This window comes from Mya arenaria, chromosome 5, assembly GCF_026914265.1.
Source record: "Mya arenaria isolate MELC-2E11 chromosome 5, ASM2691426v1".
Classification (NCBI taxonomy): Eukaryota; Metazoa; Mollusca; class Bivalvia; order Myida; family Myidae; genus Mya; species Mya arenaria.
The window spans coordinates 78,317,556-78,342,215 of NC_069126.1; the positions used below are offsets into that span (position 1 = coordinate 78,317,556).

At 36.1% G+C, this 24,660-nt stretch overlaps 2 protein-coding genes across 2 annotated transcripts; one reads left to right on the forward strand and one right to left on the reverse strand.

Annotated features, from left to right (window-relative positions):
• Nucleotides 1–185: 185 nt before the first annotated feature.
• Nucleotides 186–11,243, reverse strand: LOC128233948 (CD63 antigen-like). The gene is made up of 9 exons (XM_052947850.1): nt 11,133–11,243; nt 9,339–9,417; nt 8,810–8,927; nt 7,981–8,132; nt 3,850–3,924; nt 2,939–3,043; nt 2,365–2,583; nt 1,918–2,004; nt 186–1,451 (listed from the first exon to the last, which is right to left on the reverse strand). The coding sequence occupies exons 2-9, from the start codon at nt 9,396–9,398 to the stop codon at nt 1,386–1,388; spliced, it is 882 nt and encodes a 293-aa protein (XP_052803810.1). The 5' UTR covers nt 9,399–9,417; nt 11,133–11,243; the 3' UTR covers nt 186–1,385.
• A 3,290-nt stretch (nt 11,244–14,533) lies between these two features.
• Nucleotides 14,534–22,736, forward strand: LOC128233475 (tetraspanin-11-like). Its single transcript, XM_052947158.1, has 8 exons — nt 14,534–14,679; nt 15,015–15,152; nt 16,079–16,207; nt 16,800–16,874; nt 17,108–17,215; nt 17,926–18,111; nt 19,416–19,499; nt 22,528–22,736. The coding sequence occupies exons 1-8, from the start codon at nt 14,620–14,622 to the stop codon at nt 22,603–22,605; spliced, it is 858 nt and encodes a 285-aa protein (XP_052803118.1). The 5' UTR covers nt 14,534–14,619; the 3' UTR covers nt 22,606–22,736.
• The last annotated feature ends 1,924 nt before the right edge of the window (nt 22,737–24,660 follow it).

Below are 24,660 nucleotides of genomic sequence, written 5' to 3' on the forward strand. Positions count from 1 at the left end.
GATTGCGTGATATGAATAACGGACCTATACAGGATATCGAATACCACCCCAGAACACATGCGGAAAAATAAGGATGAGAAGAAAAAAGAATAAACAAGAGTAATATTATTTTCTTTTTAAAAGCCGAATGATATACTCATAGCCCTCCCTGTTCACCATTCCCCAAACAGTGGTTGAGTATACTGCACACTTCTATCATTTATTCATGGAATGTGAATATAACAGAAAGGTCAATATGACCATGATCAAATCTTTTAACAAATAATAATGAAAGAGTATACAAAAGCAAAAACATATTTTAATACAAAACAAAGCATGAACTAATTATGATGTGGACGGACGTACTATGTTTAACATAATTAGTGTTAAAACTGTCTTAAATAATATGATAATAAATGCCAATCACTGGAGCAGTTGTTGTTTTTTTTTGCATTTGTACAGGGGCGCCATATAGGGGTCGTCACTCCGACCCTTTTCAAGAAACGAAACTTTTTGATTTCAACATTGCTATTTTAGTCTGACGTGACGCATTATGCTGTAATATATTCCTTTTTTCTTCCGATATTGACGTACAATTTGTTATTAAAGTTTAAGTTAGTATTAATACAAAGATTTGTAAACTTAGATAAGGGATGGTCTCAGAATGATTGTGTATCTAAACAACATAGTGTTGTTTTTATTTCAAATTAATTTGGAATTACGTGTGTTTAATGCATAGCGTTACTGTGTAAAGAAAGGGCTGATAAGCCTACGACCCAAGTCCTACATTTATTACAAAACAGTTTTGAAAAATGTGTGGTACGTATATGAAATTATCAGGACAACGTTATAACAAAATAACTACAGTTATCCCGCTGTCTCGAACCCGCTTGGCTCGATTTCCTGAATGTTAAGGACCGATTTTTGTCTTCTAAATGTAAGCATTACCTGGTACCGCTTGGCTCGAATTTCTCGAGGCTCGATGTATTTTCGCCGGTTTCTGGGAGTTCGAGCCAACAGGTTTCAAGTGTATGTACATTTTCAACCAGCAAAACAAAAGAAATGATAACGGAAAGACCTAATCGTCATCTGGAATACGTGTCCGGTGTATTTAACATATTAGTATTCCATTTAATTGAAAACATATCATAATAACGTTATATCGAACTGTGTCAAACTATAGAAAGCAAGGTTGTAAACGTGGTGGACGCTCGCGTTGTATGAAAATTATACTCTAAATAAGAAAAGCTAATGATTCTTTCATGAGTAAAGAATTTTACGAGTGAACTGTTATGTATTAACTTCACCACAGCATAAGATAATTTTCTGTCTATATTGATAACGACCTTTCATTGAGAATAACTCTGACAAGTAAGGATAATGTAGTGAAGAAGGTTATCTCCCTTTTAGACAAGGCCACCAGTTATTCCACGGTCTTTGAAGATCAGCATTGCAAAAATGATCAGTGCAATCTGAAATTAAATACATAAATTGCATGCTACTAAACACATTAAAGGCGCAGACTATAGTTGATGCAAACGTATATATTTTGAATTTTCATGAAGTATATTGTTAGACATTTTTGACTTTTTTAAATTAATAATCAAAACCAAAAAGCATATGGTTTATGTAGAGATATAGATATAGACGATATTATGGCGCTTTTTTAACTGGGAAATTTGTGGCCACGTAGCTATTAATTGAAAACATATTTAAAGGCTAAAAATAATTTATCTGTACACAAGTCATGGTTTTATTGGTTTTGATCATTCAAATCAAAGGAGTAAAAAGAAACAATCCATTAAAAATTAAAACAAAATATATTTTTGCATCAACCTACATTGTGAGCCTTTAAAATTCAGTAACAGTTAAACTATTAAATGGAACAGATCGCAAGATTAATGAAAAGGAATTCGAAAAAATAAAGCCAAGCCTTACCTGACAAGCGAAAAATATGCCAATCACGGTCAGAAATCCCACATTGTTGTCTGTGATGACCTTCTTGAAAATTGCCTCCGTGCAACCCTTTGTGAAAGTATGACAATTTCCATTATGTTTTACATTGGTATGTACAAAATAGTCACGTATACATGTATAGTACTGTTTTAGTAAAATCATAACATTTGTTAAATATCAATATGACCGTGAAATGACATGGCAACTAACTCTTAACTTCATTGAAGCAACAAATGAATCATTTTAACTAGTCTCGTATAGCAAATGTACTAAAAAAAACATTATAATTGTAAGCTTATGAAGATAATATTTAAGGTGTTAACCACATCAATAGAGACATCAGCGGCCTTTGACATTCATCCGTTTTAATAATCATAGGTCGACAATTGATTACAGTATAAGTGATTTAAGCTTTTAACCAAACCTAACCTTTTCAGCATTAGAGTTTGCACTTATTTCAGCAATCGTGTCAAAAGCCGCGTTGTCTGTGTCTCCAGCGCAGTCATCGATGCCAGCACCGTCTCCAGGTAGAGCCTTGCAACACGCAACGGGAGTAAGCAGAACGAAGCTCTGCCCAGTAGCGTCATTCACTTTCCATGTACCCTTGTTTTCGAAATCTTTGTAGCTACGGCCTCCGCAGCAATCGTACTATAACATGTAATGTTGGTTTGTCATATTGTTTGTCAAAATTTATAATTTCAATTATATAATTAACGACAAAGCAATATAGCACGACCAAAATTTATAAAGCATGCATAGAATGTCATGCTCCTTTTCAAGTTAACCAAAGTTGGAAATTTGAATATACAAATCGCATTACTTTGTACTAGGTAAACCAGATGGCTTAAATAAATTAAAACGGAATAACTCACATGGCCAAATTACAGGTACTGTTTAACTTAAACTGGTTCGCGTAATATTTGGAGTGATCTAATTGTTCAGATGTCTGCCTCTCTCTGAAAAGGCTCATTCGAAGCTCACCAGGAGCGTTCAATAAACTTACATATTGCATGGCCCAGTTCCAGCCAACAGATGTTGTGGTTTTGCTTTTGAGGCCCTCGTATTTGTCAAACGTCTTGTCGAGGCCCTTGTTGAGGTTATCCTTTAGCTGAAGTATTTTAATGGAAACAAGTGAGGCATTTGCCTATTTGTCCTATTAAAATTATGCGATCCTATAGAGCGTCTATAAACGAAACTTCGCTCGTATAAATCCTGGGCAAAAATCGTCATCTTTGCGATATCGAATTTGATTACATTCATGATAATTATTGTAATGTGTAATACAAGAATAAACGTGTTTTCATCAACATCATCAGATAATGGTGATGTTAATGATGATGATGATGATGATGATGATGATGATGATGATGATGATGATATGATGATGGTGGTGATGATGATGATGATGATGATGATGATGATGATGATGATGATGATGATGATGATGATGATGATGATGATGATGTTGATGATGTTGATGATAATTGAAAGCTGCATATGCAAGGTGTCCAACGTGTTTTGTGTTTTCCGAATTTTAAGTGAGGGAAATGTGTGATGCGGATTGAAATGGCGGTGATCGAAAGGATTTTTGTGTGTAAGAAAGATAATGTTACCTGGTAAGTAAGTTATATCACTTTTCTCGCAATAAAAATACGCCTACCTGGAGGCCAAACGTGTACGCATCTATCAGTTTATTACCCTATCTTTCTAGAGGCCTTAACAAAAAGTTATTAAATATATAAGCTAAACGATTGCTTGTTTACAAAGTGAAAATAGAAAATTGCGTGACTTAAAACTCTGTTTTTAGTCAAAGTGTACCATTCTTGTACCTATTTTAGCTATATTTCCATTGATTTTTTGCATCCTTTTTCTTTTCGACTCAAATTAACTGTAGGTTAAAGGAAGCATTCTTACCAGACCAGGAGCAGCATACACAAGGATGACCAAAATGACCTGGGCCAACAGGAGCACAATAAGAACGATGGCATACTGAAAAGTAAAAGCTCATGTGTAAAAGGGCTATATTCAATAAAATGGGGGATACACATTTCCATCTGTTGGTAAGATCACTTAGCAAATCTCTAGCAATGTTCCTGTGATATTTAGAAGTTAGATACAGCAAAAGAAGCTTCCTCATTGTACTTGGGTTCATTATATACCAGTCCAATCAGTACCTATCGCGTGAGGTACAATCTTAACCGCTGTGTATAACTATCAGTCCAATCAGTACCTATCGCGTGAGGTACAATCTTAACCGCTGTGTATAACTATCAGACCAATCAGTACCTATCGCGTGAGGTACAATCTTAACCGCTGTGTATAACTATCAGACCAATCAGTACCTATCGCGTGAGGTACAATCTTAACCGCTGTGTATAACTATCAGACCAATCAGTACCTATCGCGTGAGGTACAATATTACCCGCTGTGTATAACTATCAGTCCAATCAGTACCTATCGCGTGAGGTACAATCTTAACCGCTGTGTATAACTATCAGACCAATCAGTACCTATCATGTGAGGTACAATCTTAACCGCTGTGTATAACTATCAGTCCAATCAGTCCCTATTATGTGAGGTACAATCTTAACCGCTGTGTATTACTATCAGACCAATCAGTACCTATCGCGTGAGGTACAATCTTAACCGCTGTGTATTACTATCAGACCAATCAGTACCTATCGCGTGAGGTACAATCTTAACCGCTGTGTATAACTATCAGACCAATCAGTACCTATCGCGTGAGGTACAATCTTAACCGCTGTGTATTACTATCAGACCAATCAGTACCTATCGCGTGAGGTACAATCTTAACCGCTGTGTATTACTATCAGACCAATCAGTACCTATCGTGTGAGGTACAATCTTAACCGCTGTGTATAACTATCAGACCAATCAGTACCTATCGTGTGAGGTACAATCTTAACCGCTGTGTATAACTATCAGACCAATCAGTACCTATCGCGTGAGGTACAATCTTAACCGCTATGTATTACTATCAGACCAATCAGTACCTATCGTGTGAAGTACAATATTACCCGCTTTGTATAACTATCAGACCAATCAGTAGCTATCGCGTGAGGTACAATCTTAACCGCTGTGTATAACTATCAGACCAATCAGTACCTATCGTGTGAGGTACAATCTTAACCGCTGTGTATTACTATCAGACCAATCAGTACCTATCGCGTGAGGTACAATCTTAAACGCTGTGTATAACTATCAGACCAATCAGTACCTATCGTGTGAGGTACAATCTTAACCGCTGTGTATAACTATCAGACCAATCAGTAGCTATCGCGTGAGGTACAATATTACCCGCTGTGTATAACTATCAGACCAATCAGTACCTATCGCGTGAGGTACAATATTACCCGCTGTGTATAACTATCAGACCAATCAGTACCTATCGCGTGAGGTACAATCTTAACCGCTGTGTATTACTATCAGACCAATCAGTACCTATCATGTGAGGTACAATTTTAACCGCTGTGTATAACTATCAGACCAATCAGTACCTATCGCGTGAGGTACAATCTTAACCGCTGTGTATAACTATCAGACCAATCAGTACCTATCGCGTGAGGTACAATCTTAACCGCTGTGTATAACTATCAGACCAATCAGTACCTATCATGCGAGGTACAATATTACCCGCTGTGTATTACTATCAGACCAATCAGTACCTATCGCGTGAGGTACAATATTACCATCTGTGTATTACTATCAGACCAATCAGTACCTATCGCGTGAGGTACAATCTTAACCGCTGTGTATAACTATCAGACCAATCAGTACCTATCGCGTGAGGTACAATCTTAACCGCTGTGTATAACTATCAGACCAATCAGTACCTATCATGTGAGGTACAATCTTAACCGCTGTGTATAACTATCAGACCAATCAGTACCTATCGCGTGAGGTACAATCTTAACCGCTGTGTATAACTACCAGTCCAATCAGTAACTATCAAGTGACGTACAATCTTAACCGCTGTGTATAGCTATCAGACCAATCAGTACCTATCGCGTGAGGTACAATATTACCCGCTGTGTATTACTATCAGACCAATCAGTACCTATCGCGTGAGGTACAATCTTAACCGCTGTGTATAACTATCAGACCAATCAGTACCTATCATGTGAGGTACAATCTTAACCGCTGTGTATAACTATCAGACCAATCAGTACCTATCGCGTGAGGTACAATATTACCCGCTGTGTATAACTATCAGACCAATCAGTACCTATCGCGTGAGGTACAATCTTAACCGCTGTGTATAACTATCAGACCAATCAGTACCTATCGCGTGAGGTACAATATTACCCGCTGTGTATAACTATCAGACCAATCAGTACCTATCGCGTGAGGTACAATCTTAACCGCTATGTATAACTATCAGACCAATCAGTACCTATCATGTGAGGTACAATCTTAACCGCTGTGTATTACTATCAGACCAATCAGTACCTATCGCGTGAGGTACAATATTACCCGCTGTGTATAACTATCAGACCAATCAGTACCTATCGCGTGAGGTACAATATTACCCGCTGTGTATAACTATCAGACCAATCAGTACCTATCGCGTGAGGTACAATATTACCCGCTGTGTATAACTATCAGACCAATCAGTACCTATCGCGTGAGGTACAATCTTAACCGCTGTGTATAACTATCAGACCAATCAGTACCTATCGCGTGAGGTACAATCTTAACCGCTGTGTATAACTATCAGTCCAATCAGTACCTATCGCGTGAGGTACAATATTACCCGCTGTGTATAACTATCAGACCAATCAGTACCTATCGCGTGAGGTACAATATTACCCGCTGTGTATAACTATCAGACCAATCAGTACCTATCGCGTGAGGTACAATATTACCCGCTGTGTATTACTATCAGTCCAATCAGTACCTATCATGTGAGGTACAATCATAACCGCTGTGTATAACTATCAGTCCAATCAGTCCCTATCGTGAGGTACAATCTTAACCGCTGTGTATAACTATCAGACCAATCAGTACCTATCATGTGAGGTACAATCTTAACCGCTGTGTATAACTATCAGACCAATCAGTACCTATCGTGTGGTACGATCTTAACCGCTGTGTATTACTATCAGACCAATCAGTACCTATCGTGTGAGGTACAATCTTAACAGCTGTACCCTTACTTCGAATACTAGCTCTTATGAAAACACTTTAAACGAGGGATGTTCGTTAGGTTCGTGGACACAAGACTTTGTGTGTTTTATTTAATTGATTTAAGTTGATCTATCGTTTCAAGGAGTAACCTTCTTCAGAAGTATTTAAAAAAATAAAATAATGTAGGTATGTCCATATCATAGTCAAGCTCACGCTGATAAAAAAACCTTAAGGTATGGATCACGGAGCATCCAAATGTTTGAGGTGCTACAATATTTTAATCAAAGTTTGCTCGTATATGTCAAACTCCCTGATCAATAATATAACATGCAAACTACGGGGCCAAGCTCATTAGTCACAACTACACGAAGCATACGGCCTTAAATTAATACCTAAAATACACTACAAAGATAGATACACACTATACACAACAACAAGCAGAGACCACACATGCAAATACGTATATTTATTATTTATTTTATTTACAAATCTTGGGATTACCGCTTTTGAACGGTCAGCATTCAGGAGATCACTGGAGAAGGTATATACAACCATTCGGAACTCCTCGGCCATTTTCCATCGAAAACAACCTCGGATGTTTGCTGGTCCATCAGTTGAAGAAGTTCGTATTTTTTTAATAGTATTAATTATCTGTAGAGCGTTGTATATCCCAGTTTAAATTGATTGCCAGTGAAGTGTTTGTTGCATAAGCAATTAAGATTCCCAAGAGTGAAGTCATTACATTTAGCTGCTAAATTGAAATTACGACGCGTACTACTAGCATTGAAGTTAAATGTAAAGATTTCTAACATTGTAAAATGTCCATATACATCCGGGGTTGTTTTCGATAGCAATGGCCGAGGAGTTCCGAATAATGTACAACCTCACAATACATACCACAAGAGCCAGAGTGCTGATGTTACAACACGCGCTGCAACATCCAACAAAGGAGAAAGCAAGGAGAGCAACGCCGACCACGATCATAACAACTGTCAGGTCAGACAGCATAGCACCAATATCGAACGCTTCCGTGTTGAAATCGCTGTCGCCTGAAACACATATTTACAAAATAAATATATTTCATGCACGAGGTCTTAATCAACGGTACACCTTCCTTTACCAATACACACGCCATGTGGAATAGTTTAAACGACCATGTTTTGTTTCAGTATAAGAATGATAATGCTATTGACAGCAATATGTCGTTTTGCGGCGACTCGAACCAGCGGCGCCCTAGCATTATGCCCAACAGTCAGGAGCACTCTCAACTAAGATTTTTTTCTTCAATATAAAGCAGCAAGATCTACAAATCAATTTTCCACACAGTACGTGAGTTTGTCGTGGTACAGGATGGAGCGAAGAACGAAATCGAGAAAAGGATCCGATGTATTCGACGTGCTGCTGTTGATACGATATAAATTGGTGACCCAATATAGAATAAATTTGGGGTCATCGCGTGACCAGTCCTGGACCAATGGCGTTGTGTCATTTATGTTGGAGGCGTGATATAGATACATAATCAGTTTGCTGTAATGCTATTAGTGTGTTGTAACTACAGTCTCTTATAATTCTAACTTTGACTGGCAATACCTTTTATTGTTATGTTATCATGAAATATATATATTCTTGTTTTGATGAGAATATAATTAACTTAAAACCCTATGAATAAAAACTTCACACGGCTGTATGTGATACATTTATTAAGTCATATAAAATGTGAACTTACTGTACACGTTTTTGGCAGCATTCTCGATTGACTCCAACGTCTCTTTAATATAAGGTCGTACAATTTCATTTCCGAACTTTAGGATGAATCCAAAAACAATTAGAAGAAGCGATACAATCTGAAATCATTAAGACAGTATGCATAGTAACTATTGTAGATATAAATTAAGTTGAATATGGGAAATTGTCTTTTGGTTTATATAGCAATGCAATTTCGTATTGTCGTTCTGTCGAGTAAGAACATGCCGTTTTGGCGCACTAATTTGTCGTTTGCAAAATTGAAAATATTCCAAAATGTTAATCTAAGGTGCGAATGCGATACCTGTATACCGCAAACACACAATTCCCACAATCTTCAGCGCTTAAATGGTAATCAAGATGTAAAGAATTTGCTATGTACGGCGAATGAAATGTTATCTTAATTCTAATGTTTTAAAAAGGTTGCATATGTTCGTAATCATATTGTTTATCTGCTACTTTAGTATATATAATATTATTAAAACACCTTAAAAGGGAAGCCGTTCACTTACGATAAGGATGATGTTCAGGACAACCAGCACTATCCGTCCAGCGATAGTTAGAACTCCCATTGTCCGTGTTTTACTGTACCTTAAAAATCATAGTTTGTATTTTCAATGGATACACATGTTTGTACGCATAGGAGAAATTCTACTAGAATGCGACTTTTCTTCAGTTTCATGCGTATTTGATAAGCGAATTAATAAAAATACATCTTTCGTTTCGGAATGTTTCTCTTAGCCCACACAAGACTGATGTCTCGTTCAAAGGCTTGACAGCATTGATATTTTCAGAAAATGCATAAAAAGAGTAGAAAAACATGCCAGACTGTAAGTTTTTCCAATGACCGCTCGTGTAAGATAGGTTCATCCCAAACAGAGCTCAGGGTGTTTGTTTTGCGGAAACGAGGTTCGTAGAACACCCAGCGTTAGCGTTGGGATGAACCTATCTTACAAAAGCGGCTATGGAAGATGCTTTTTCTTCCTCCTCAGTAAACCACAATAAAAGTAAAAACGCATTTTTTCACTGGAATTCTTTTGTGCAGAGTGAATGTTATTCGCGTTTTGATATATGACTATTTGTGTTTACTCATTGTTTCCATGGTGCTATAGTCAACGGTCTTCAACAAGGGAGGTAATTGCGTGATGACAATACAAAGTAGTTCCATACGATTACCTTTTTTTGTGACCAGTTACCGGATGAAGATAAAATCCTTACATTATCAACACGATTTTTGTTCTTAAAGATATACTTTTAGTTTAATTTCGCTTCAACAATCTTAAAACCAATATAAATACTTCATTAAATGATTATTTTGTGTATATCTAAAACGTTGCAGGCGGTTGGTAGGCATTTAAAAAAAATCGTTTGTGTTTCGGCGGGTCTAAATGGTACCTTCTTTTGATAATGCAAAACGGGCGATAATGTATCTTTAATGTTTAGTAGAAAGTCTAGACAGACGCACAAAAGAAACATATCAAAAATAATTTTAAACCATTAGTATGTTTAAAGCTGCACCCTCACAGATTTACCATTTTTACAACTTTTTATTTTTTTGTCTTGGAAAGCGCAAATTCTTGCGTAAATATCTGCAAACCAATGATAAAAATTGCTGACAAAAGATCAGACCGCAGCTTTTCATATTTCTGTTTGTAAATTTTATGGCTTAAACCGTTACTAACGGTTTAAGAAAAATGCATAAAACATCAATTTTTGAACTTGAATATAATAATCTGTGATCTATTTTTTGTCAGCAGTCTTATATGACTGGTGTCCATGGAATTTCGCAAAAAAATGGCTCGTTCCAAGACAAAAAATAAAAAGTTGTCAAAACGTTCAATCTGTGAGAGTGCAGCTTTAATGCACTGGACTTAATTGAAAAAAAAAAAAAACAAAAAAAAACGAAACAATTATACTTGTATACAGATAAGACAGATCAGCCTTTTTCAATTAAAAGCTACGTGGCCATAAACTCTCAGTAAAAAAGTGCCAAAATAGCGTTATATGCTTTTTTGTTTTGATTATTAAAGTTGAATGTACCTTTTTGTCCGACGCTTTGATATTGTATAAAACGCTATCACTGTCAAACGGTGGTACAGCAATATATAGATAATGATATATATGTAATATTCTCGCTCAACTCGAATAATTGCAGAGTTTATTAAGAAATACAATGGTTCATGTTAAAAGAACTAACTATTAATTGATTTTTTAAGTATCAACATATATACACATGTTATACATTACATATTTAATATATTTTAAAATTAATATGAATAAAATTGTAAAATGTTTCTAGAACTTACCTTGTAATTCGTCCCAAGTTTATAAGCCTTTTTGAACCGAATTAAGCATGCTTTGAGTACAATCTATTATAAACCAAGTTTGAATGCCCTCTGTAACTATATCTGATTTATGTATCATTAATAAACAATTCATTTGATCATCAGCCAATATCAAGTCACGAAGGTATACATGGGCATCTTTTGTCCATTTAAAGTTTAATGGTCGTTATTGTAAAGGCGTCGTTCAGGCTTTGTTTTAGAATTTGACTTCCTAATTCCAAATTTGAAATGTTAATATGATTGTAAATCCCTGACTTTAAATAAAATTCCCTGTTTTTCTGGGGCTAATGGTCAATGATTTAGGTCTTTTAATTTTAAGACAAAGACGAAACATATATTTATGTATTCATTTTATATATAGACGTCATTTTGTTTGCACCGTCCTCCTTATCAAAACAAGGAAAGTGAGGTTATTTGTAGCCAAACTTTCCGCATAAAAGAGTCGAAAAATTAAGATATTCCTGAACCCCGTGAAACGGAAATTTAATCCAATAAACATCCTTAAGTTTTAATATTTAAAAACAATTTCAACATATTTGATACACATGAATTGCTGTACGATTCAATGGATAATTGGGAAAATCGGTGGCATATAAAAAGCTAACATTTTTTATTGATATTCAACAGAACAGAACAACATAACAGAACCTAAATTTTATTCGACCTAAGCATAAAGAGCTCATCGTCACAACAGTATGTATAGAAATAATGCATGGCATGTGGCAATTATAGCATAAGTTCTTGTTATCGATATTAAGGTATAATATGAAAAGGAAATGATTTCGATTATATATAGATCTATATGTATTTCTCTTTCTATATAAATACTGTCGCATGCCGCAAGGTTCATGCTGCGTGGTACATACAACTTTGTGGCTAACGTCAACGTAAGTACATGTAACTATGACCTTTTCAACAATGCTCAGTAAATCTTTAAAGCACTCTGCACTCTCACAGATAGATTGTTTTGACAACTTGTTTACTTTTTTCTCTTGAATGAGCCAGTTTTTCGTAAATGTCCGGAAGCCACTCAAATAGAAATGCTTACGGAGGTGCAGATGGAAGTTGTCATATTTACGTTTGAAATTGATATTTTATGGCTTAAAGCGTAACTAAAGCTCTAAAATAAACCTGAAATTTTCGGCAGTTGACCAAACAATTGAGATCTGTTCTATTGTGAGTTATCTTATATGACTGAATTGAAGGCCCTGAAGCCAAAATGAGCTTATTCTGAGACAGAAATAAATAAATGTAAACTCTTTCAATCTGTGAGAGTACAGCTTTAAGACTATACATGCTCCGTATTTGTTACAATCTTGTATAATCTCGTTAAGTCTCTAAGTGCGATGGCCCTGCATTTACATTCTGCACTAAATCTGTTTAAAACATCCTGCATGCCAAAATCTAAATCCCCAGACATCTATACCTTTATCTTTCAGGCTTTAGTTTGTCTTACGGGTATTGATGTTATGACTGTAATGAGAATTGACATTTGGGGTCAATATATTCAAACCCGTGTCATGGAATTATCTATTTACCAATACATGTTAACCGATTTATTATTCCGATGAACAATTATAAATTCAATAGCTTGCTATACCGTTTCACAAGGTCTTTAAATTTTGCAACGCTTAGTCTTCTTTTATTTAATTTATGACAATATAAATAGCGTCCGCTTAAAAATACATATATGACAAACAAATTATAATTTTAAATTCGATACTCCTTATCTTTTTTAAACAAAGAAAAAAATCGTTTGATATTCATTTTTTACTGCTAAGAGCGATATAAACGACGTCATAAAGAATCGAAACATTGGTATAAAAGATATTATAAGTTACGGGATTAGTAGTTGACTAACCCCGTAACGTTTATATCACGTCGACAATCTGTTAACATATTTAAATGTTGCATTTATTCATCAGAATATTCATTGGCATCGGAGTCGGAAAATAGACGCCATTTTGTTACGATATCATTTTTGGTGAACCAATATTTATTGTAAGTAACGGGATTAGTAGGCGACCCAATATGGGATATTCGGGGCAAAGGAAACCATATCGGGTGAGAGCGAACCCGAATATGGTTTTCTGTGCCCCGTATATCCCATATCGGGTCACCAACTATCCCCGTAACGTATATATCACGTCGACAACCTGTCTGCATGTCTAAATGTTTCATTAAGTCATCGTAATCGAAAAATAGACGCCATTTTGGTACGATATAAATTTGTTGACCCAATATGGAAAAATATGGGGTCACCATGTGACCAGTCCTGGACCAATGGCATTGTGTCATTTATGTTGGAGACGTGGTATATGAGCATATTCCCGTTGTTACTTTCTCTGTGTGTTCTTTAGTGCTATAATTAGTTATTGTTAGTAATAATACTAGCAGTTTATTTGTCTAATGCACCAGTCAATTGTTGCCTCCCCCCCCCCCCCAGGTCCGGGGAATAGCGGGGACTTTGACTTACGGGCCAGCCAAGCCCGGGCAAAATCCCCGCCCTGTGGAGACTAACTGATGGCTAATACCTCGCCTAATGCCCCCGCACCACAGGGACCCTAGGTAAAGCCCATTCCCCGCTGTATTTGGTGCGAAGACAAAACCACCGCATTCATCCGGCACTGCGGGGCCACCAGGAAGGTAAAAACACGACCAACTTCCCCGGCTACCCCCGGTATACCCGCAGACCTGTGGGGGACGTGGTTACAATTGACTGGTGCATAAATATAAGATGTTCCAATCATTTGAAACCAAGACGTACAGACGAATCTATATATCTAAAATATAAAACAATGAACAGGCGTGTGAGCTTACTTGTGGCTATAAAGATAGGTTTAAATTGATATGAAAATCAAGTAAAGTCAAATGTCACACTTATCGATAATGATATTGACGTGACGTCACTTATAATCGCCCGCATAGCTGTTATTTGTCATTTAATACATTATGTCTATTTTTTTCAACCTGAATTTATTTTTTAATTTTATATCTGTTTGTGATAGCAAACATATCGTCTCATGTTTCTTGATAGTTGATTGATCAGGTCATAAAATTGAAAAATATGGTTGATAAATATAATGTGATCCCTTATATGATTCTTACATTCCGTTGACGCGTGGTTACCCTGTATGCGATTTGTTGTAATCTATTCCCTAGTCTCAACCCTGACAGTAGGGGCTTCTGGGGGATTTGTTAACCCATCGATAATCAATGTATTCCTCATTAAGTGCGCAATATCGATACCTTTCTAAAATGTTAGATAAATTGTACTCTCAAATTACATTATTTCGGAATATTTTCAATCATACGAGTTAAAATTTCGGATATTGCCATATTAAAAATTATGTTGGGGTAGATGTAAATAGATGTTTCTAACTTGTTATTTAAACGAAGAATAAATTAAAAAGTAAATTATTATGAAAATAAATTAACTGCCGAAAAAATGGGAGCTATTTCGCAGTACGGAACAACGTTCATTGTGCTGATAAACACGCTGTTTGGTGTAAGTCTAAGGAGCTTATTTTGCTATTTGCATATTTTAGGCTGTCAACGCTTAAAAAGTAAACCTTTTTTACACTTAATTTTTACTTGGCAGAGTTCAGTTGACGTTCATTTCATGTTACACGAGTATGCATAAATGGAACCCTACCCGGAGTTCTGAAAAAGCCTGGATCGGTTACGCTGCCAATTTTGCTTATTTTTATGTGATTCTGATTGTTTCATTCAGGTATAGTCGATTAAGATTCAATTAGTGTCTGTAGCTAATTATGTAGCTAAGTAAGAGGTAAAGGTAAAGACTGAGCTTACAATATTCTGAGTGGAGAATCTTTCTTATAGGTTATAGGACTAACGTTCCTTGTCGGTGGAAGTTTAGTCAAGATGAAACCCGACCTTATAGACACCGTGACAAAACCGCTACTGAACATGGCCAAAGAAAAGATGCATCTTCCGGAACAGTTGGACGTGGATACAGATGTAAGTGGGGATGTCTCATAACCAAGGGTGAATTTGATGGTGAGCAAAAGATGCGTGATATGATAAAGTTGCGATATCTGATAAGAAAGGTGAAATTGATGGTGAGCAAAAGATGCGTGATGTGATGAAGTTGTTATATCTGATAAGAAAGGTGAATTTGATGGTGAGCAAAAGATGCGTGATGTGATGAAGTTGTTATATCTGATAAGAAAGGTGAATTTGATGGTGAGCAAAAGATGCGTGATGTGATGAAGTTGTTATATCTGATGAGAAAGGTGAATTTGATGGTGAGCAAAAGATGCGTGATGTGATGAAGTTGTTATATCTGATGAGAAAGGTGAATTTGATGGTGAGCAAAAGATGCGTGATGTGATGAAGTTGTTATATCTGATGAGAAAGGTGAATTTGATGGTGAGCAAAAGATGCGTAATGCTAATAGGCGGTGATATCTGATAAGAAAGGTGAATTTGATGGTGAGCAAAAGATGCGTAATGCTAATAGGCGGTGATATCTGATAAGAAAGGTTAATTTCATGGTGAGCAAAAGATGCGTGATCTAACTAAGAGTTTTATTTATACAATTTATAATATTTTATTTCTAGCTCAAACACAGGACCTCATTGGTGGGAATCGGACACATATGCAACCCAACCAAACTTGGTCTCTTACTGAGATAGTTGTTAATTAAGATTTGTTGATAGTAATGTTTGACTTATTATGTGCGGGAATGTTTTAACTAGGAATAAGTTGAAAATCCGCAAGTGAGTTATTTCATAAGCTTTTAAGTATACTGCTAAACATGTATGTTTATTGCAGTGGTTGGTGTTAGTCAAAGGTATAGAACTTGTTTTTGCCATGATTAAGTATTTCTTAATTCAGCTGTTACTCACAACGGTAAGGGAACAACTTATTTCATGTATGTTTCAGTCTTTCAAAGTGTCCGAATTTATCGGAGGCGCTGCAAACGCTTTTATAGCTGTGGGCGGATCGCTCTTGGCGCTGGTAATATGGGCGTACATGGGAACTTGTCTCAAGTCCAAATGGATGCTTATCGTGGTAAACTCGTAGTTATAATTGAGTGTTTATTTCAGTTGAAACATATACCATTGTCTTGATCTGTAAATGCCGTCGTGTATTTCGTACATCCCTTTTTTGTTTGTCTTATATCTGCCTATAGTTGTATGTAACCGGCAAGTAGAATTTACAGGACATTTATTTCACGAGCTGTCAGCCTTCGGTTTTGGTTCGTTCAATGTTTTGGGGGTCGTATTCATAAAACTTCTTGAGTATGAGTGTTTTTAACATAGAAGTTTTTTTATATTCAATAAAATAAATGTAAATAAAGTAAAGTCAGATAGTAAAAGTGAAAGTATTAGGATATTATAAAATATAAACAGTGAGATATTTGACGTAAGAAATTGACTTAAGTTAAGAAATGACTTTAAATGTGTTTATGAATACCGACTCTGGGCTTACTGGGCGGTCAGTGTTATGCAAGGATGCCCTCCGTTGTCTGCACTATTTCTAAAATAAATGTTCTGTCGGTAAGAAAACTACGGTCGCGATTATGCTTGCAGGTTGTTGTTTTTATAATTTCACCACAAAGGTTTTATTTTTTTAATAAATGATTTTGTTCTGACTGTTATAGTATGCCGGCCTCCTTTCTGCAATCATCCTTGGCGAGGTCACATTTGGGATTATTGTGACCAAAAACAGATCATTGGTATTTACACATGTCTTTTAATAGCTATCCTAAATTCTAGCAATGTTTTTGAGTTAAACAAATACTGGTGTTTTCTTGATTTCGTAGATAGTTATTATATACATGTATAAGGTGTTTTAAGTTCTTTCATTCTTGATATTATCCATGTACATATCAAAATTACATCTCGACTAATAATTTCAACATAAGTCAAATGTGTTAGTTTTTCTTAAACTCTTTTCTTGGCTCTGTAGCTCGACGATGGCATCAAAAAGTCCTTGAAACAAACAATAGCCAACTTTTATGAAGGGTCACAGAGTAATAGTGGTATTTCTCTCGGATGGAACGCCCTTATGGCAATGGTGAGTTTACAACATAAAAGAGTTCCAGCTAGGCCACTGGCACCGGATTTTTAAACTCACTTATTAACCAAAATATATTTTTCAATATTTTTCAATATTTTTGGCATCGTAATTTTAAGTTTGGAATTTAAAGATTTTTTTTATATTTTAAAAAGAATAATTGAGTTTGAAAATCCGGTGCCAGTGAGCTATGCCTGAAAAGCAGGTAGGGGCGCCCTGCTGCCCCTTTCCAGCACCCTTCTGCCCCTTTCCAATACCCTTCTTCCTTTTTACTACACCCTGATATGCCCTTTTGTTTTACAGAGTCATTTTTTTTAGAAATAAGTTTAAAAATAATAAATTTACATAATGTTTACACTAAAGTAAAGAAAACAGTTAAATTATTCATAACAAACTATAAATACTGAACTAAAGTCAGTTACAGGGGCGGTTCAAGGAACTAATGTTTGGGGGTGAGTGACAATAGAGCACAACCTTCTTGTAATTCGCCCCTCCCTCAAACCAAAATTTAAATGGTTTAAAATGTTGGCATGGGGTGGGAAAATGTTACAATGTTATGGTCAATTTCGAGTGTTAATTATTACCTTTTGTACGATACTGACATAACAGGTGCGACCCCCCCCCCTCGAATCCGATGGTAAATTATGTACATGACTTTATTGTACACATTAAATGAATTCATTCGCAGCTTACTTTTTCATTTCCTAAAGCTCCACTGTTGCGGGGTAGATGGAGCAGAAGACTTCAGGAACACGTCAAGTTGGGACCACACCATGAACATTACTGGCCAAAGTACCATCTACGTGGAAGCGCCCGTTCTTTGCTGTGAAGACACTTCGACGACTCCCCCGTGTTCTGCTTATAGCACGCCAGTTGTAAACAGGAAATACAACGGGGTACAATATGTGCAGTTGCCATTTTAGAAAGAACTACTCATGCGTTAAGATTTGAGGCGCGTAGCTAGGGCCAATTTTGGATTACGTAGATCGATGCTTCTGGGTATATTAACCCCTTCACCCCCCCACCCCTTTGGTTTTTATTTCAAATTCGGAGGCTTTGGTATGACAAAAACTTCGACTTGTCAAAATTTCATTACGCAACTGCGTATTTGCGTACATTCAGCTACGCGCCTATATTTTACTGTAGCTGAAAAAGGGTCAAGTATTCAAAAGCAATATTGAATTAATTGCAATAGTTTAATATAAATAATCTTCTTATAATCATAGACAAATTATTGTGTTGGATTTTAATCTAAGGTGTTCTTAAATATAAAGTTCTTGTCCCAGTTTTACCAACGAAACTTAGTCATTACTTATACAATCGTAAATCTGCAGGGACACAACGGATGGTAACAAGGGGATGTCTTTTATTGCTTCTTCTTTGTTTTCAAATATATTATTGGAACAAAGTTAAATTCACACAAATGCAACAAACTAACGAAACTATGACACTAACGAAAATTTACCTAACGATTAAAAGCTTTATTTAAATAGCATTTTTGTGTGATATACATGGTATTTGGTTATAACCGAATCACAAACTAATTGTTGCAGATGTAAAAGTAAGGATCTGAGTAATGTTTATCATTATGACATATGTATAAACACAATATAAAATCTCAAAATGTAGAGAAAAGAACAGATAACACCCTATTTCGTCATTAAGATACCTTACAGTCGTTCAGCTTATAGTTGCATATTAACATAAAAAAACACACATTTTTATATTAGAACAATTGTAAATGTCGAAATAGGATATTATCTACGGAGTTCAGTTAGGGCCATCGCCAGCGAATGTGTGGACTTGAAACGCCGTACTCGGTAGCTATCGTAGTATCGTACTGTCGCCTTATCACCATCGTACTGTCGCCTTATCACCATCGTACTGTCGCCTTATCACCATCGTACTGTCGCCTTATCAACATCGTACTGTCGCCTTATCACCATCGTACTGTCGCCTTATCACCATTTTACTGTCGCCTTATCAACATCGTACTGTCGCCTTATCAACATCGTACTGTCGCCTTATCAACATCGTACTGTCGCGTTTTTGTTAGCGAAGTTTCGTTTTTCAAGTTTTCATCGTCGTACTATCGAATATCGCGTTTCAGATCAACACATTCACAGACAATGGCCCTAACGGAGTTCCGTAATTATCTTGCTTGCCTGACAGTAGAAAAAGATTCTTGCTCTTGTTTCAGGGTTGTTATGAAGCTATATGGGCTTTTATAAAGGATCATCAAACGCTGGCAATTGGAGTGTCAGCTGGATTAGGCGCTTTTGAGGTAAACCCTATTCACAAAAAGGTTTTGTGAGACATGATTTTTTTTAATTCAGTAATATTATGATTTTGAACTATAAAACATTCATATAACAAATGTGCTTAAAGTTAATTGGAGCTCAAAAAGCCGTACAAAAGAACAATAGACTTAGCCAATTCAGGCAATTGAAGCTTAATAATGCCGTTCATTATGACAATATGCTAACATAAGTGTAGCTATAAAAGGCCGAAATGACAATAGGCTAACACACGTACCTCTCTACAAGGTCGTAAATAATGACAAAGAAAAGGTCAGTTTAATCTTTAAAAGGCCGTATATTATGACAAAAGATGAAGATAATTAAACCTCAAAAAGACCGAACATTATGGCAATAGACGAAGATAACTTAAGCTCTAAAAGGCCGGACATTATGACAATTGACGAAGACAACTGAAGCTCTAAAAGGCCGTGCATTATGACAAATGACGAAGACAACTGAAGCTCTAAAAGGCCGAACATTATGACAAATGACGATGGCAACTGATGCTCTAAAAAGCCATGCATTATGACAAATTACGAAGACAACTGAAGCTCTAAAAGGCCGTACATTATGACAATAGACGAAGACAACTGAAGCTCTAAAAGGCCGTACATTATGACAATAGACGAAGATAACTGAAGCTCTAAAAGGCCTTACATTATGACAAATTGCGAAGACAACTGAAGCTCTAAAAGGCCGTACATTATGACAAATTACGAAGACAAATGAAGCTCTCAAGGGCCGTACATTATGACAATAGACGAAGATAACTGAAGCTCTAAAAGGCCGTACATTATGACAAATGACGAAGTCAACTGATGCTGTAAAACGCCATGCATTATGACAAATGACGAAGACAACTGAAGCTCTAAAAGGCCGTACATTATGACAAATGACGAAGACAACTGAAGCTCTAAAAGGCCGTACATTATGACAAATGACGAAGCCAACTGAAGCTCTAAAAGGCCGAACATTATGACAAATGACGAAGTCAACTGATGCTCTAAAAAGCCATGCATTATGACAAATGACGAAGACAACTGAAGCTCTAAAAGGCTGTACATTATGACAATAGACGAAGATAACTGAAGCTCTAAAAGGCCGAACATTATGACAAATGACGAAGTCAACTGATGCTCTAAAAAGCCATGCATTATGACAAATTACGAAGACAACTGAAGCTCTAAAAGGCCGTACATTATGACAATAGACGAAGACAACTGAAGCTCTAAAAGGCCGTACATTATGACAATAGACGAAGACAAGTGAAGCTCTAAAAGGCCGTACATTATGACAATAGATGAAGATAACCGAAGCTCTAAAAGGCCGTACATTATGACAATAGACGAAGACAACTGAAGCTCTAAAAGGCCGTACATTATGACAACAGACGAAGACGACTGAAGCTCTAAAAGTCCGTACATTATGACAATAGACGAAGACAACTGAAGCTCTAAAAGGCCATACACTATGGCAATAAGTCTAACTCTTCGACAATAGACTTAACAAGTTCAATAACTGATTAGTTTAGTTCACAATTGTTGAGTTTTAAATTGTATTTCCTTGATGCTTTTTGATGAAATATTGGGTTTTATCAGTGAAAAAAACTGTAAAAATATCAATTTGATATTTTGACTCTAAACTTAGGAGTGAAATTATCAGCTTTAAGTATATTTTTTTTAAATCCATTGTAGTTACTTTAACAAAATTTAACACGTCACTTTTGAACCAGAAAATGTTGCATTTTTGAAATTTAAAAAGGTGCATCAGTTTAAATAAAGATATACTTGGAAATAAAAATCAACTCACTGTTAATTAGAAAAATGGTAATCCGACGTTTTCTTGAACTTTGTAGCTGAGTGTTCGAAAATTCACTTTCATACAAAACAAATTACAGACGAACACAACAGCTCGAACATAATTACGATGTTATATTAACGTTTAAATCTCTTTTTGAACTATTACTTTGTTATACGTAATACGAATTTTCTGAAAAAAATCACACAACAATTATCAGATTAACTGATGATAATTTTACCCCTCCCACGCCTCAAAAATTATCAACAACCTAGCATGGTCTTCACTCCTTAGCTGGAAAACGACCTGTCTTCAAGTGTATCAGACTGAGTGATGACTGAATACCCATGTATCATAACACAAACTCTAAAACTAAGAAAAACGTTTTGTATCCAATGATTACCCGAAATAGTTTTGCTTACACGTTAGACCTTTTAATTTTCCATTCACTTAATGGTGGCGTAGTAATTTGGTCACGTATTCATGCCCTGTTTAGTTTAAAAGTGAGTTCGTGCATAAACTGTTATTTGGAACATAGATGCATTAGTAAAAGTTTATTGATTAATGTTCATAAAATGTTTTCACTAAAAACGGTGAATAATAAACTATCAAATATTATTGGAGAACTTTTTCTCCTAGAACCGAAAAAAGAAAATTGACAGCTACGTCATCAGCCATATTTTTGCGTCAGGGGTGTCCAAAGGGTAGCGGTGTAGAAAACACTCATTAAACAGGTGCCATTTTAGAAAAAAAAAATTAAAAAACTAATGATACTCCGAAAATAAGCATAGAAGAAAAATAATATTATTTGATTTCAGTAAACGATCGTATTTAATTTCACAAAAAATATTAAATATCCGTGAAATAAAATACGATCTTACCCTAAAATGAACAAACATCATGGCCCCAATTTCTCAAACTTCTTAAGTCCCTTATAACAGGATTAAGCTAAGCTCACTATTTTTGTTTTTCAATATTTTGCTTAATATTCACTTCTTTTTATACCTTGGATAAGAATAATCGTTCTGATTGTCACTATAAACCATTTTTCATTTATCAAAATTCAATTGAAGTATGTATTTTGGCTAATTGAAATAAGGTACTTAACTTAAGTACCTTATTTCAATTAGCCAAAATAAGCCTGTTAAGCTTAAGAAGTTTCGAGAAATTGGGGCCTGTATATATTAATTTATTATACGTCTATCATTTTTGCAGCTGATCCTGCTGGTCATAACCATTTGTGTTATCCGAGAGCTGCCATCGGGGAAAAAGTCGAAAGTGGGACCAATGTAATGTCTTCTGTTTTACGAAGGAAAAGTGCTATGAACAGATTTCGCTTTATGACATTTCCTTCTCTACAATGTTGGGTTTTGTGCCTACAGTTCTCTTAACATGTCTTTACAGATAAATAAAATTCACAAGAACATCAGAGTCAGTATCTGTATTAAATGAACCAAATGAGCGGTTGTCTCAGAACTGGAAGATCCGCCATGTTCGGTACACATGCACTGGAAAGGCGCACACGTCTGCTGTACGCATAATGGCTCGCCTTTCACATATTCTCCACCTACAACTGTTTTAAAAAAGCAATGGGCTATGAATTTGTATAATGGTGCAATTCATTTTCAGTTCCTCTTTCTATGAAAGAAGTGTGATGACACTAGTGTCGCTATTTACTCTGTGGTATACGTTAGTTAGTTATACAATGGACACTACAGGGGCAAGTCAAGTCACAGGAATTATAACAATAATAAACACACAACGTACACATTACACAGACGGACCACACAAGCATCGATTTATTTTAATTTAACATTTATGCGGGTCACCGCGTCCGATTAACTTTATATTTTTTTTATTAATGACTATTACTTCTTCTTGATTTCATTCTTCTACATGTATATGCATATTTCTTTATTGTAAAATGCGCTGAGTCACATGGACTGCTGGCAAAGCATGAATGCAAATTACATTATAGTAACACACTGTCCAATCTTTGTCATTTTTTGAGTAGAAAGTGTGGCAATTTTCGTAACTTAAAAGTTTTATGAAGTGATCACGCTGGAACTAATGATCCGATACATTGCTCAAACAAAATTGTAATAACCATGTATGATTCAGATGAAACTGAAGAGTAAAATTGCAATGAGGGATATACGCTGCTAGCAAAGTATGAATCTTAACAGGCTACAGCGACGGTTCAAGGATTTAACGTTTAAGGGGTTGTAACTTAAGTGCGTGCCCCTTGGACTGGCGACCGTCCATCAGAACCGAAATTTATTTGGTTTAAAAATGGTACCCCACGAAAATTTTAACAATTTCTAGTCCGAAATGGTGCATTTTGGATGATTTAGTTTTTTTATATTGAAATTAAAAGTGAACTTGAACGATTTATTTTGGTGAGGTTGAGCTGGAACCGGTGTAACAGAGTGATCAAATTTGATCAGTATTTGTATCAATGATTGTCTATCTTCTAAACCTTTAAGCTATATCAACTCATTACACTGTTGCTGGTAATGCGATATTTCTCATATAAAAGATTGAACACCTATGTTTGATAAGATCAAACCTGCATTCCGCACAAACTTAATTAAATGATAAAAATGGTATAAACATGCATAATTATACAAGAATACATATTAACAGGTGTCGAAAGCTTCGTATAGAGCAATTATGAAATTACACTGGGGTGATAATCACAATCATATTTCATAAAAATATTGCTGCACTTCTGCTCTTGTAACGGGGCTTCCGCTTCATCCTTCTACGTAACTTCCAGCTTGGTATTATAGCTGATGCAACATCCAAACACAGAACTTCCGGTTTTATATCATGATTTCTGCATGATCCCTGAACATCGAAATACGGAGCTTCCGGTCAGCTGATATAGTTTCTGTTTGATCTTACGGAAGTTCCAGCGGTGTTTGTTTGAAAACTGTACGGACTTTCGGTTCCTTTATCACGGTAATTCGTGCATCTAGTGCAGTGCATCTCAACACGAAGGTTATGATCTTGAAACGCCACCTCTGATTGAAAAATGCACAGATTTTCTGGTCTGGTCGGGTGTTTAAAACTCACTTTTGGTTTACAAACGCTGTGTGCGCTGGATCATGACGCTCAACTTCCGGTCTGATGTTACGGGTTCTTCCGGATCATAACACGCAACATCCGAATTTGTATCCTGAATTCTGATTGACAGCGTATAACGACCGGTCTGACGTCGCAGATTCTCTTGACGTCGCAGATTCTCTAGAATCACTGCATGCAAGTCCCGGTCTGACGTCGCAGATTCTCTAGAATCACGTCATGCAAGTTCCGGTCTGACGTCGCAGATTCTCTAGAATCACT